The 15,197-nt window shown below is 39.1% G+C and overlaps 1 protein-coding gene across 3 annotated transcripts in view; it reads right to left on the reverse strand.

Moving 5' to 3' along the window:
- The window catches only part of VCL (vinculin), a 56,187-nt gene that overhangs the window by 5,333 nt on the left and 35,657 nt on the right, over positions 1 to 15,197 (reverse strand). The window contains exons 7-19 of one of the 3 annotated variants that reach the window (XR_011681054.1): positions 15,070 to 15,160; positions 14,159 to 14,306; positions 13,138 to 13,291; positions 12,028 to 12,203; positions 10,851 to 11,041; positions 9,311 to 9,510; positions 8,474 to 8,602; positions 7,311 to 7,460; positions 6,615 to 6,723; positions 5,334 to 5,636; positions 4,627 to 4,751; positions 4,132 to 4,317; positions 251 to 1,181 (exon numbers count right to left, since the gene is read on the reverse strand). Coding sequence is in view for 2 of the 3 variants with exons in the window: in XM_071438860.1 (XP_071294961.1) it covers positions 972 to 1,181; positions 4,132 to 4,317; positions 4,627 to 4,751; positions 5,334 to 5,636; positions 6,615 to 6,723; positions 7,311 to 7,460; positions 8,474 to 8,602; positions 9,311 to 9,510; positions 10,851 to 11,041; positions 12,028 to 12,203; positions 13,138 to 13,291; positions 14,159 to 14,306; positions 15,070 to 15,160 (2,172 nt within the window). In the remaining variant the exon portion in view is untranslated. The remainder of the gene's footprint in view (positions 1 to 250; positions 1,182 to 4,131; positions 4,318 to 4,626; positions 4,752 to 5,333; positions 5,637 to 6,614; positions 6,724 to 7,310; positions 7,461 to 8,473; positions 8,603 to 9,310; positions 9,511 to 10,850; positions 11,042 to 12,027; positions 12,204 to 13,137; positions 13,292 to 14,158; positions 14,307 to 15,069; positions 15,161 to 15,197) is intronic. The other 2 variants (XM_071438860.1, XM_071438859.1) reach the window with 2 other exon arrangements.

Genomic DNA, 15,197 nt, shown 5'->3' on the forward strand with positions numbered 1-15,197 from the left:
GCCTATTAGCTAAACAGTTTGCTACTATAACCAGTTAGGATATAAATGACATAACACAAAGTTTTTCCATGTTTTCACGTAGAAGGATCAGTGTCTAACAAGTTATCCAAGCACCAGAATCTGAAAAGGACAAGAACATTTTTAAAGCCCTTTTGATTAAAATGGTTTAGTATAACTATCTATGTAAGTATACACACACACATACATATGCACACTCCCCTATAACTTTTGTTTGTTATGGGACACCAACCTTATTTTTTTGCAGCATGCTATGAAAAGTGCCCAGTCTTGCAAACATTTGTGCTTAGACAGAAGACAGACTACTTGTGAATGTCTGAACCTCGTTAGATTTCCACTGGTTTCATATAGACAGGATCTCAATTCAACAGCTAACAGCATTCAGTGCAGCTTCTTCAGAAAAGAATTCTCTCAAGACCAGCATTTGCAATACAGCCCAGTGCAAGCCAGCAGTCAGGCAGTCTCTTCCACAAACACTGCCATACAAAGCCATTCCTTGTTGGAAGGGATGTTAATTGGCGGCATCAATTGAGGCCAAGCACAATAGACACCTTAAATGACTTCTTGAATTCTGTAACTCTGCTGTATCCGGAAGTCATTAGGAAACCATTAACCACGGCTTCCCAGGTAGCCCACGTGAATGGAAAAAGGAACCAAAGGGGAGGAAGACAATCCCTATTAAAATTTGAAAACTGCCATAACAAAGAAGACCAGGCAGATGCAAAGAGAGAGGAAGTCTTTGAATATTAATAAGTGACCCCAATCAAGCTTCAATCCGGCACTGACAAACAGATCTAGCAAACTTGTGAAGCCACTCTCAGTCCTTAAAATGAAGTGCAGACACACTTATTCATTCAGGATGGCGGGGCCCAGCAGGGATCAGGAGTGATGCAAATGTGTCAGCGTTCCAAGTGGCCGGATGCACGCGGATCAGTCCCGGGACTCAGGAGTACCTTACTAGACCACTTGGTTGCTTCCCGGTGTAGAGACTGAGCAGCAGCCAGAATGGGCTGGTTAACGGGCTGATTGGTTGGCATTAACAGCAGCTCAGGCTCGTAATCATCTTCAATGTCATAGGGGAGAGTGAATTCAACATCTGCATCATCCTCCTCATCTACATCTACACCAGCCTCAGCCGCTTCATTAATCACAGTCACATCAGGCTTTGCAGGTGGCAGCAAGGGTGGAGAAACAGGGGACAGTTAGTACAAGAAGCAGAATTTGGTAGAAGAGCACAAACTGAGCAGTTTTAGTGACCAAAACATCCTCTTGGCCTCTCAGGATCTGACAAGGCAGCTAGGATCAGGTCAAGGGAAGGAGGGGAAGGAATAAAAAATTAGAAGGAAACCAACAGTTCACCTGTGAACCAAAGTTACCAAAAATATTAAAAAGTTACAATTCAGATATGCAGCAACATTTTCCATCTGAGCATTCAGCTTCTGTAGACAGAGGCTGACCCACAGAACAACATTTTACTGGCAGGTCAACAGTGAAATGAATGGCTTTTCTGTCTCAATGGAAGCTGTTCTGACTGCACAGGAGCAGGCACAGCAGCAGATGACTGTGGTATTTGCGCAGATACAAAGTTTTGTATGGAAGCCCATTCATATGTGTGATAAGAGCAGATACCAGCAGAAAAGCCACTGACATTGCTTGCTGTAGAGTAAAAAAAGGAGATGGGATGGAAGACACTGTAGAAGCAAATACTGAGGTACCACACAGAACATGTAAAAGAGCAATGCAGGGTTCGAAATAGAAGAGGTGATGTTGAATGCCATGAATACTGTGAATATGACATATGACAGTTCTTAAAGAAGACTGAAATGGAATTAATTAAAAAAAGAGGATTATGAAGCATATGATACTATTTTGCCACAGTATGTTGTATCCATTACCTTCAAAAAGAAAAAAAAGAAAGGGGGTTCAAGTGAATTACATTAGAGATGTTCTCAAGGAAGAGGTGAGAGTTATAACAATATAAGCATTAATAAGACAGCAATATTTCAATACAAAAGTAGTCTACAAGTTAACTGTATTTCTTCAACTAAAGCCAAGTGTGATAAAAGTAAAGGTACCCTTACCAAAAACTGTGCATTTGCAAATGTGTTTTGCTTAAGATACAGTTATAGGGAAAAAAAAAGTCTTTGTCAACAACAAGATACAGGAATTTTGGATTGTGATTTGTTGATTTGTAAGGCCAAATCAACTTGCCTTCAAAGGCAGCTTTTATATAAGTCTTAATCTAATAAGTATCCAAATCGAAATTGTAATTTAAAAGTATCCAAATATCCCTCATTTTCTGATTTATCCAAATGAGGAGGGAGCCAGGGAAATTAAAGCAGTAGACATTGTTCAGCTGGTGTTCCATGAGAAAAATGGAGCACATGAAAACTCAGAATCCACTCAGTGAAGAGCAGCTTTTGTAAAGAAGAAAAAAAAAACAGATTTTCATTCTTAGAAGAATGAACAATGTTATCAACATATTTTAAAGCTTAAGTACTTGTTCACCCACCCCTTCCACTTTACTACAGGTAAAATGCCAGTAGACTGTGATCAGCAAAAAGGCAAAAGACAGCTGACACACAGTCTGTTGGGACTTCATATAAGCAAGACCTTATAGTTCTGTTTTTCCAGGGCTAGCCCATATTCCTCAGTAGCACTGTCCATCAATCCCTCTTCCAACCAATCAAGTGAGTTCAGAGACTACAGAAGTGTTTTTAAAACTTCTTCCCCCAAAACAGACTGTGAGAATAACTGAGCTCCTATTGCTAAAATGATACTGCTTAAAAAGAATTAGAAGGACAATTGGCAGGTGGTTTGTTAGTCTCAAATGAAAGCAATGAATACAGTGTTTTATAATCTTAAGTCACTGAGCTTGAAGATCTTTCAAAATCAGCAAGGAGTTTTAAGGTCTGCTGCTTGGCTCTGCACTATTTAATGTAGAATGCATATAGTATATATGCATATATATAGTATATATGGTAAAAGCATTTTGTTACCTACTCTGTATTGTTAAATTCAGGGATTCCAACAGGGATCAGTTCTGGGATTCCAACATCAAAACACTTTTAGGAAACTGAAATTAAAGCTTTTAGCCTCAAAATTACCTTCTGAGATCACTAATACATTCCAGTACTGTCTCTTTAGTAATATAAAAAAGTGCTTGGTATATCTAGAAGTATGGGGAAAATAGAGCTTTGGATTTTGGATAAGAGACACCCAAAGAGATTTGCAGAAACTTTTTTAATTTTATCTGTGCTTCCAAAACAGATGTCCCTTTAGCCCAAAGCACTAAAGTTAAATTTGAATAGCTTACAGAATCATCTCCTTACTCACCATCCAATTTAGTGCAGAAAAAGGGAGAGATTAAAATAGCCAAATTCTGTCCCTTAAACTTACACTTGCAGAAGCCTAAACATCTGAAGTGCTTTCTCAGCACTCAGCTTCTGCCAGAGAAAAAATGTAGCTCTTGGGGAAAGGAGGGAGAAAAGCAAAGCAAAACAAAGTGATATTAGCATTTATGAGACCAGCAAATTCACTCTTCTTCATAGCACTGAAATGGGAAGGAAATTCAGGTTTTCAGCCTTAACAGGAAAACGTGACTCACTCCAAAAAAAGAATGAGACCAGGCTACCAATATGTGGTCATTTTCCCCATCATAAATGCATCTGATTAACAGCAAAGTACCTTGCAGCTTCCTCCAGAATTAAGACAAACCAGTTCATGATTTCTGCAGCTGGCATCTGCAAAGTCCCTATGGACTTTTGCACACAGACTTTTCAAAGTCAATTAAATATAGCAATCAGCTTGTCAGCCTGCACAAGCATGAGTATTAGTGACTCTCTAGGCAATACCAGCACCAAGAATCACAAGCAGCTTGGCATACAGAGCATATTTGTGTTCCCAGGACTATGGTAATAAAGCAGTCTAGCAATCCTAAGTATTGCCTGACTGACCCTTGTTCACTCTGATCTTGAAAGGGTTTCTAATTCCTCCTACACCAGTGTTTTTACTATTTAGTCTGTGAAAGACACTGTCTTAAGATGAGACACACTGATCCTGAAAACAAAAAGAGAATCCTTTTAGCACAAAACACTTAGAACAATTTCCTACCTTGCTGGACCATTTCCGGGCTTCATCATGCAACTGCCTTGCAGCCATCATCATGGGCTGATTGATTGCTTCTCCTGCCTTTTGCTCTGGGAACTCTTCATCCTTTTCTTCAGGTGGTGGTGGCCTGGGCGGGGGAACCTCCCCCTCTGGCAGTGGTGGTTTTGGAGGAGCGAGCTCATCAGTCAGCTGAGGGAGGCAAACATCTTATTGAGAGCAATGAAACAGAGCAAAGACTGAGCAAACAATGGTGTCATGGCAGGACACGACTGCATGACCTCAGGTCTTTTTCCAAGTGCTTCCTCTTAAAGAAAATACCATGTCTTAAACTTTCCTTTGAATGCTGGATTGATATTTTTTAGACTTGAGGCTACTTGTATGCATGGCTGACCAGACAATACCTTTTATTTCTAAGGAAGAATAATATACTTAAGTAATTTAATGTAATCCACACATCAATGACAATTGTCTATTTTATTACCAACTACCTACACTTACATGAAGGTGCTCAAGGTCAGGAGGAGGAGGAGGAAAATCTGGTTCCTGAGGCTGGAAGGCTTCTCTGACTTTGGCCACAGCTCCCAGAATTTTGTATCCAGAATCCAAGAAACTCTTCTGCAAACCTGAACAAAAATTCCAATACCAGTTTAATACCAATTTAATAGAACTTGGTAATACTTAGAACACTACCCCCAAAAATTACTTCTCCAATGTACTGTGCCAAGTACACTTACATATGTATTTAGAAACTACCAAATTGTTTACAGCAGACTTGCATGCTTGAAATGTTAGTGTCACATGCAATATGCATACAATAAAGCCTTGGCTGAATAATAATCACTATCAAGAGCCAAAGTAATTCCCTGAACAACTTTTAGAATCAAAAAAACTACATAGTATTTTCTGCTATAAAGTAGTATTACTTAAAACTAGCAACAAATGCTTCTAATTAAGAACATGAAATCGCACAACATATTAGAATGCTGAATCCTTTTCCCCTTGAATATGCCAAAGGCCTTTGATTGCATTTTAGAACAGCAGGATGCAGCAGTTAATGGTGTGAGCTTGATTTCATCATTCCGAGATGTAGCTGTACACCATATTTACATAAAAGGAGATACACAGCTGTATAAAAAAAATGAGCACTACTTCACATCATCTCCAGTCAATAAAAAGCCCATTTTAAATTAGCTGACAACCCTTACCAGGATCAGAAATGTTGCCTGCCACAGCTTTAGCATCCATTACCATGGGTGATATAGTTTTGCTCAGCTCATCAGAGGCTGCTTTAACAGCCTCCCGAAATTTGGGGTCTTCGGAATTTTCCACCTCCCGCTTTGCGACCAGCAGGATGCGGTTTGCTCGCCTGGCAATGCTGGTGGCACCAGCTACCAGCATCTGAGGCTGCATGTTGGCCATTGCAACTTTACATTTGTCCAGGTCCTTCTTAATGGCCTCTTCTGATGCATCCAACAGAGATTTAGTATCAATGGCTTCATCCACCAACCCTAGAATAAGAGTTCAATACATTAATATTCTAATGTATTCATCTGTGGAAAGGGATATTTGGTACTCCAGAGATAGTTCAAAACCAGAAAAGTATTTTAACACTGGGGTCAGGGGAGGAGTAGAAGAGGGCATGGAAATCAGACCAAAGTACTACTGCAGTTTAACTCGTGATTCTGTTGTACCTCTGTGACAGTTACCATGGTAAGCTTGGTAATGACATCCCAAGCTCTTACTCCTCTACCATGGAATGTTGTTTCAGTCAAGAATTGTCTTAAACAGAATATGCAGCAGAGATTCTTTCTTCACACCAAATTTCTTTAAGCATATTCAGTACTTTTTGTACTCTCCTATTCATTCCAAAGGAAATATCCCTCTTGCTGTGCTTTTTACACAGGGGTGATTCATAGTGACAGTGAGATTTAAAATACCAAGGATTTAATTACTGAGATGAAGGAGGAGATAGTACAGTCAGCTGTTCAGCAGGTCAGTGCGAAGGATCTACACTTGGGAAGGACTGAAACATTTCAGTACCTCAGCAGGAGCAGTAGCTTTGTCTTATTCTCTGTATTCATTGAGCTGTTACAATATTTTCAACATATTTCCTTTCCTTCACTTCATTATCTGTCCTATTTCAACATGCCAAGATTATACAGAAGAAAACCTCAAGTTGTCACAGTGATATACTGCTAGAGTAGCAACTGCAATAAAAAATGATGGTATTCTGATTTTCCCAAAAAAGAACTAAAGCAGAATTCGCTCCTCTCCAGCTCAGTATCAGCAGATAAGAAGCCAGCTATTTTGTATATTCTGTAACATACACATATTCCTGGGGTGAGAGAGCACATTCCCACTTCTCTTAATTTATTTTTAACCAATCATTATTCTTTGCATGTTTCATCAATCCAAACAGCATGGAGAAAAATCTATACAAGCTAGTTAGCCACAGGTAGGATCTTCAACAAAAATTCCTACTTTACCTGTCATTTTCTCTACATTATCAATCCACTGGTTTTTCATGGTCTCAAAATGTTCATAAGCAGCTTGATTTCCAGGATTTCTCAAGAGGATACGAGCTGCTGATACTACCTGTAAACAGAAGACATTTTTAATTATCAGTACACATCAACATTATGCACATTCTTGAAAATGCTCTTGTTTTTCAGGACTAGATGTGTAGCTCCACATTTGAAAACCTAGTTCATTAATTCTAGTATCTAGCTCCTTGAAGATCTACCATACTTTGAAATTAGCTGACATAAATACTTTTTTCTGCAACTTCAATTATGTACTAATTTCTTATAAACAACTCTTGAAAACACTAAAGTACAATACTTATTACACTACCAACATTTAGATAGAAATTTATTTTGGAATAAAAAAGGAGCATCTTTCCCCTTACATATTTTACTAAGCCTCAAAATCATTTGGTTTCAAGTCTAAGTCACAGACACTTCTGTCCAAGCGTTGAAAAATAAAATGTGTCATTTGATCTTTTGTTCTACTTTTAGTATCATGTATAGAAATATTTGCCATTCCCCTTTTAAGAGCATCAGCACTATGTTCTTTGTTGGTATTAACAAGCATCAATCAACAACATTCTCTTTGAGAACAGAAGCATAAGGAAAATTCCCCAGAAGTCATCCCCAGTCCTTTTAACAACCCTGCAAACCCACCTGTGGGGTGAGTTCCCTTGCTGATTTCACTGTTGCCTGAATGCCCTCCACAGTAGTTTTATTGGCAGTTCCAACTGCAGCTGCTTTTTCTGCTGTAGCTCCCAGTTTAGCAGCATGGTTTTCAAAGTTTGCTGCTCTTTCATCAAATACCTAGTTGTCAAAAGAGAAAAAAACATTTAAAAAAGCCCTAACCTCCTTATCAGAACAAACAATTGCTTCAAAGTGTCAGAAATACCTTCGTAACATCCCCACTTAACTCATCCTGAGAGGATGCAAAAGGACACAAAAGCTTTGAAGGCATTTGGTTTTTTTAATCTTTACATTACCAGACTTTCTTCTTTACTAACTCAATGGGACAACTAAGGAGATGGCTATGCACTTTATAGCTTCAAGGTAGGAAGTTCAGTAATTCCCGATGACTACTGCTGCAAGAAATACTCTATTAAAACTATTTTAGCTCAGAGATTCACCTTCAAACCCATAATACAAAAGTAACTATATTTAAAAGATAAATAAGGGGGTTTACACTAAAAATTGACATTGGAAAAAAACTGCCTCCTTTTACAGTGCTTAGATATTCAAGAAAGAGTAGTTGGACAAAAAGCTATCCTGCCACAAAGCTGAATTCTCCAAGGCCTTGGGAATTATTTTGATCATGTAGCCAAAAGCCAGAATAGCCAAATAGAACTGCCAGACACTGCATTTTAGGTACTTCATGTGCAGCCAGTGGCTTTCAAGTACAGGAAACAATATCCAGCAAGAGAACAGGTTTAGTCTGTTGATTAATTCTGGCATGAATTTGACTATTGTAATCAGCTTATGTAATGCTGGGATATAAAAATCCACCAACTAGTGTGTTAGGGATTTTTGCACAAAAATTTTTCAATGTGATACCAGCAACATGGGGAAACATTTTTGCCATTTATGAAGTCAGGGACAACACTGTTTCCTGGGTTATACAACTCACAGTCTCCAGGAGTCTGGAGAGGTTTGCACAGTAATCTTTATGTTGTCAGAATTATTAAGCATGTACCACAAACTTGAGAAAAATTACCAATTCATTTTTCAGAGCACTGATTTATTTTTCAAAATAACAATTCAGGTAAAATTAAACAATAACTGAAGCTTTATATGGAAAGAAAAGACCACCTGGGTATACTTGCCTCATCTCTGTTGGGAGCATCAGAGGGAGCAGTGGCTGCTACAGCTAACAATTTAATAGGAGTTGTGGTGTCACTAAAAACATCAGAAACTTCCTGGGTCATTGCTTCTTGCATTCGTGCTTTAAGATCCTTAAAAAAAGTGGAAAATTATTAGCATATGATAGAGGGATATTAAGTTGTAAAGGTTCAAATCCCATAAAACCTTCTCTTGCAAAAAAATGCCTGTTCCAATGGCAGATATTAAGATAAAATTACCTTAGAAGTATGACCAATTAATCACCTTTTACATAATTTGAAATATACACAGCTTACATACCACTCCTTGAAGCAGTCTACATTAAACTCTACACCTACATTTCACACCCTACATTAAACTCTTCTTGATCAGGCCTAATCTCAAGCCTAGTCCTCCTCCCAGCCTTCATAGTCAAAGCCCCCCTGTAGAGCCTACACCTATGACTGCCTAAAGCCCACATAGCAGCCCCCGTTGCCGGCTCCATGCTGCTGGCAGCCCTGCTCCTAAAACTTGGAGGCCATGGTATTATACGAATCACAGTCCTATGAATGAACAGCATTATTTGAGACCTTGCCCCTCAAATCTGCAATGCTGGCATACTCTTTTTTTTTAAGACAGACTTAAATTTTCCTTCTAAACTGTTCATGTGAAATTAACCCCCATGGCACAATAACAAGCCCTTTCTAGAAAGTCTGCTTTAGCCACCCAGCTAAAGCAGCAGGTCTGTAGCTGCACTGTTGTTTCTATGGAGGCCTCACGCACACAGGGCTGGCAGAGGAGCCAGGGGTTTCAGCGCCTGCCTGCCCAGAGCAGGTCCTTACCTTGAGCGAGTCCTGGAGCTGAGCAGCAATGGCCCTGGCCTGCGGGGACTCGCCCTCCCCGCGGGCAGCCAGCTCGGCCAGCTGGGCCGAGAGCTGCTCCACGCGGTCACACTTGGCCAGCAGCTCCTGCCGGTACGGGCCCATCATGACGTTGGCCAAGCGCCGGCCTTCGGCAACCAGCCCCCGGATGGCTGCCTGGCCTGCAGGGGACAGGGGACAGGGCAGTGACACGCAGGGGGACAAACACCAGAGCCACCAGCAAGCACCGCAAGCCTACGTGCACACATCACAACTCCTGCGTTTTTAACAACACTCCCCTAGGCGGTAGAGAAGATCTTGCACGGTTTATCACTGAATAATTACAGTTCAAAACCACAGAGGAATTCAACTGTCTCCAGTTTTTTTTTGCTTAATTCAGCAACTCTGGCTAGAGATACATCCTTTTTAATTAGAGTGGTCTGACAAAAAATAACCATGGCAGCTGTCAGGTATTTCCACATAACTAATCTGTTGAATCCAATGGAGCACTTACAAATTTCAAATACTGCAATTCATCCCCTCAATAGAAGATGAGCAGCAAGAGGGAAAGAAAAGACAATTAGAAACACAACTTAAAAAGCCAAATGCCCTCTCCCAGAATTCCAGAAGCCATAAGTAAGAAGTGTCAAGTAGTCTGGATTGCAAGGGACAGTGGGGGTAGGGAACACCTTACAAAGCCTCCACAGTGTGTCGAAAGCTTTTCCATAAAAAAATTATTTTTAGCATGGGTAATTTCCTTCATTCACTTACAGATACTTCCTGCTCATTCACAAGAATGTAATTCTCTGTTCTTTCAATAATACAATAGCAGTATTCTTTTAAAAGAACTCATCATGTATTAACTCCAAAGACCTACTGAAGAATAATTTTAAACTAATGCTAACCCATAAGTAATCCAAGTTTGTGATCAAGCTTTAAATTACCTAGGAACTTGTGACAGCATCAGACTATCCAAGACTCACTCAGCACTGCTGGCATCTTTCATATTCTTAATTTACTTTTCTTATGAGTATCCTGCCAAGTGCCAGCAACTCCTGAACCAGAGTTATATGCTCATCGAGAGTAAAATGAGATTATCAGATCCCCTTTCTCTTTAATTGTTAGCATTCTCCTCAGATAACCCAGAAACCATACAAGAAGTGATACTTCTAGGTCAGGTTTATGAGTGTTTTTCTCTTCTCAGAAGGACTTAATTACTCAATTTGCAGGAGTAGGTATAAATTCAAATTTGAGATACAATATTTGCATAATAAGGAAAGCAAGGAGCAGTCCTATTTTTGTTTTCTCTACAGCACGTGTTCTTCCATTCTTTAGGAAAGAACACAAAGAGAATCACGGGCCAGCATAATTGCAGTCAGGACTTAGCTCTAACTCTAAGTCTCCACACCAGTGAAGATTCAATGCATCCTCAGCATCTCAGGAGCAGTAGTTTCCACCACAAAAAGTGGTGATGGGTTTGATTCTAAACCTGGGGGGGGGAAATCATAGAGGAAACACTTACCTACTCCCCTATCAGCAACGGTGGGATTGTCTATCCACCTCTGAGCTTGTTCAATCTTGCCCTCCAAATGGACAGCTGCTTTAACTGGCCTTGTATTTGCTACAGCCCTGTTTGTTTTGGACTGTAAATTCTGAAGTGATGTAGCTATTTGCTTAGCCAAAGCACGGGCCTCAGGAGAGTCACCTTTCCCACTAAGGATTTAAAAATAAAAAAAAAAACAGTGTAGTCATAGAAAGATCATTTACAGATGATCTTAAGTTCAGCAAGAAGACACACAAAAAGATCTCAGTATTTTTAAATAAAGTTGAATTTGACCCTTGGGTTGAGACTCTGAGGAGCAATTCTCTGCTGTGGTACCTGGACATTACGTATGTTGAGCACAGCACTGAGGTGGGGGAAGGCATAGACTGGCCTTGCCAATACTGGTGTAAGAATTGATTTCCCATTTCCATGGCTGTCTTATGAGCAACTGCAATCATGCCATACAGATTACAAGCAGAAGAGTAAGCAGCCACAGAGCAAAGGCTATATACAAACCTGACAAAAGGTAGCACATTAAGACCTACAGCAGCTAAAGTTCAATAAAAATTTGATTAAAGCATCTAACTAATGAAGCAAGAAAAACATCTATTGTTATATTGCAACCAGCCTTAGGTGAAGATGACAATTTGTACAATAACAGTTTCTTTCTCCTCTTCCATTCTCTAGCAGCCTCTTTGCAAAACTGATACAGAAATAGAATTTCTGAAAGGCTTATCTTTTGTACAGTTTGCAGTTACAGCTTAGAACACTGACCATGATGGAAGTGGTAGATATTCCACTTTGATATTTAGTAAAGTGCTTAGCAAAAACCAGTCATGACACCCATCTGCATAAACAAACTTAGATTTCCCTTTACCTTGTTGTTTCAACAGTACAAACAAGCTCACTTTTGGCTTCAGTTTCCTTCTCAAATATTCCATAGGCAATAGAAAGAAAATACTTCCATGTAATACATGTCTGGTTACCTTTTTCTTAAGGAAGCCAGTGCAAGCTAGGCTTTGAGATAGAAATCACTAGGCTGAGTAACTTAAAAGGGTTTATTTTAATGATCAATATTCTGATCTTGCTCAGCATTAGGAATGCACAGGAAAGTCATTCAAAGAAATAAATCAATGGTGATGAAACAAACACTTACTGTCGTCGCAGATCTGACAGCTTGGCTGTCAAAGCAGATATCTCCCCCAAGGAACGAAGGATGTCATCTCTCTCTTTAGGCTCCTCACACATTTCTGCAACTTTCCTTGCCTCAGCCATAATTCCCCGAATATGCTCCTCCCCTTCACTGCCCCCATTAGGATCTGCAAGCCAATTCTTAACAGAAAGAATGGTGTTCAAGTGAAGACAAAAAGTAATGTTTATTCTATACATGCTTTTATAGGGAAAGAAAATACCAATAGAGCTTTCAAAACTTTATTCTACTGCCTCATAGTTTTTCTGTTTTGAAAAAAAAGTCAAACTAGATTAAATCTACCCAAAGATTTTACATTCTCTCTCTCCCCTCAATATTTGCCAACAATAATTTAGAAGTAAAATTGAATCACTGTCTTTAGAAACTGATGATGTGACTTTCAGAAAAAAATGAAAACATGCTCTTGAGCCCAGGGTGGTACACAGAGCTCTTCCTATAAAGTCCCATTACCATTTCATTTGATGCATATATAATATTAATGTATCTTTATCTATTGATAATAGACACATATAACATTTAAATAAGGTATATCATTTCATGATAATCATAATCATCACTGGGTAAGAGACTGACCATTGAGAGATATTAAGAGTAACAAAAATAAAGGATCAATTGAAAGAAAATGTAGTTTCATTAACATAATTTCTTTTCTGTCATTAACATACAGTTCTAAATCCTGAACTCCACTCCCAAAACAGAGGCCAAAGAAAGGGCTCTGGTTTGATCCACAAATAAGTCTGTTCAATCTAAACCTCTTCTATTCTTTTGTTTAATAAGATTCATTTATATGCAAATTTAGGGTATTCCATAATTTTAATTTAATAACCTTGAAATTTTTAGCAATGCCAAGTAAGTTACCAAAAAAGATCAACTGAAGCAAAATTCACCGTATGCTGTAAATCACTGAATTTAAGATTTTTCTTTGTTAAAGCAAGTATCCCCTCTATGTTCTTCCTGTCAAGTAACTGTGTTTTGTTTGGAAACAACTACAGTAGTTCAGTATAACAGCTGTGAGAGTGGCAATGTTCTGAAGGATTTACTAATCACTGGTGGTACCTGAGCAGCATCAATCTTCTTAGCAATTGCCTGCTTGGAGTTGGTCATGGCCTCCAGCTTGCGGGCTGCGTTCTCCACCTTGGCAGTGAGCAGGTCCAGCCCCTGGGACACCTGCTGGGCTTTCTGCATGGCCATGGGTGTGGCACCCTGTCCTCTGCCCGAGACAAAAAGAGCACCACAGGTTCAGCTCAGGACTGACTAAAGCTATTTTCTAGTCAAGGAGCAACAAAACCTGTTTACGCTTATTCCCAGCATTTATTGCAAGAGATATAGAACTTAATCAGATTTGGTTTCCTCCTTAAGGAAACAAAAAATAAGTGAGGAACAGAAGTAGAGATAAAAACTAAGAACATATTTTTCTCTATTCCAGAATGTGACCTTTAGCAGTCTCAGAGGAATAAACATTTTTTAAGAGTCAAAAAGTAAAGCTGTTTAAGGATACAGTTCCATTAAAGTACTCAGGACAAGGCCCCTTTTCTCTCATTTACAGACTGTTGCAGAGAGTCAAAATCTGCAGGAGTTAAAGTCTTCCTACATCTAAGTGATGACAGCAAGTAAATTAAAAAAATAAATATGAAAATGTCTTAGCTGCCTCAATCATGTGACATGCAAAGTTCAATAGAATTTGCCAGTGAAGGATAGATCACATGTGGTAGTTGTTGTTTAACATCCCAAAAAACACCTGAAAAGTAGAATATCCATGTATCTTACAGTAATTGGAGTATATCCTCTTTGGAGAACAGACTTAAGAGGAGAGTTTAAAATTTCCTTTCTGCCTAATTTGGAGGAAAGTTACGTGTTAGCAAGCAAAGTCAGAATCATCTACTTGAGCAATTCTAATCATCATATTATGTAATTAACATTTCTCCCATTAAAACATATTCTCATCAGAAAAGAAGAAATTGAAGTAAAAAAGGCAAAATACAGTTCTGGCCTGCTTTTTTACAGGTTAGGAAGTGACAACTGCAGAGAAAACATTTCCATAGCACTTGGGAAGCGCCCAGCCCCAGCAGAGCTTTACCTGGCCCGGAGGTCAGCCACCTGATCTGTCATCTGCCCCAGGGTTTTGCACGTGCCCAGGATCTCTCTGCGCTCTTTGCCTGCACACAGCTCTCCTGCTTTGCCAGCTTCATCAAGGATCTGCCTTATGGCCTGCTCACCAGCATCCCCTGAGGCACAGGGTCAGTCAGTACAGCAAACAAGACATTCTGTGACATGTATGAGAAAACTCCCGATATCACCATGTCACGTGAACTGCATTAGGTTCAGCTGGGAAAGCACATTTACCAAAAAGGGAGATATACACCAAAAAACAACAATTCACATCCAACTTTTACAACTGTATTAGTTTGGCTTTGATTTCAGAGGAAGTCCATTTAATAAGGTCTTTTGACATCCAAATGGAACAGGCCTCTATTGAGTTTTATTTACTTGAAAGACACAAAGGTAAACAAACCCCTTATATAAGTAAAGGTGATTGCAATTAGGCATATTTATGGCAGATACTCATACTAAAAAATTTATGTCAAGACTGAAAGAAAAACACTTAAAGAGATTCTGTTAGGGAAATCTCAAGTTATGAAAATTTGAAAATACAAAAGAAGGGATTTTAAATATTAGCCATGGCTACAATTAAGTACTGTTCAATTCCTAACTTTTTGGGTTTACTGCTGGAATGCAAATTAAGAACATGTATGTTCCACAGAATACATATATTTTAGACAATTTAGAAGAAGCAAAGCCTTCTAGGTCATTAGACACAACTTGTTAAATTCCCAGTATCTAAAGAAAGGAATAAATACAGGCACCTTCAGAATGATCCACTATGTAAGGGTTATTAATGCTTAAAGACAAATTTGTCTTAAACAACAGAAATAATGAGACCTTCAAAAATCAAAATACTTTATGCTGTTGTTTGTGTTTAAATATTACCTGGAGGTGCATTTGGATCTCTCAGCCAACCTTTTGCCTGATTCATCTTTGAATCTATTAAGGCTAAAGCTCTTTTCATGGCTTCAGTGTCCTTTACAAAAGAGAAACCAGCAAAATGATACTCAAAA

Source organism: Agelaius tricolor, unplaced genomic scaffold (genome assembly GCF_023055355.1).
Source record: "Agelaius tricolor isolate 1412-34295 unplaced genomic scaffold, bAgeTri1.0.p SCAF_13, whole genome shotgun sequence".
Lineage (NCBI taxonomy): Eukaryota > Metazoa > Chordata > Aves > Passeriformes > Icteridae > Agelaius > Agelaius tricolor.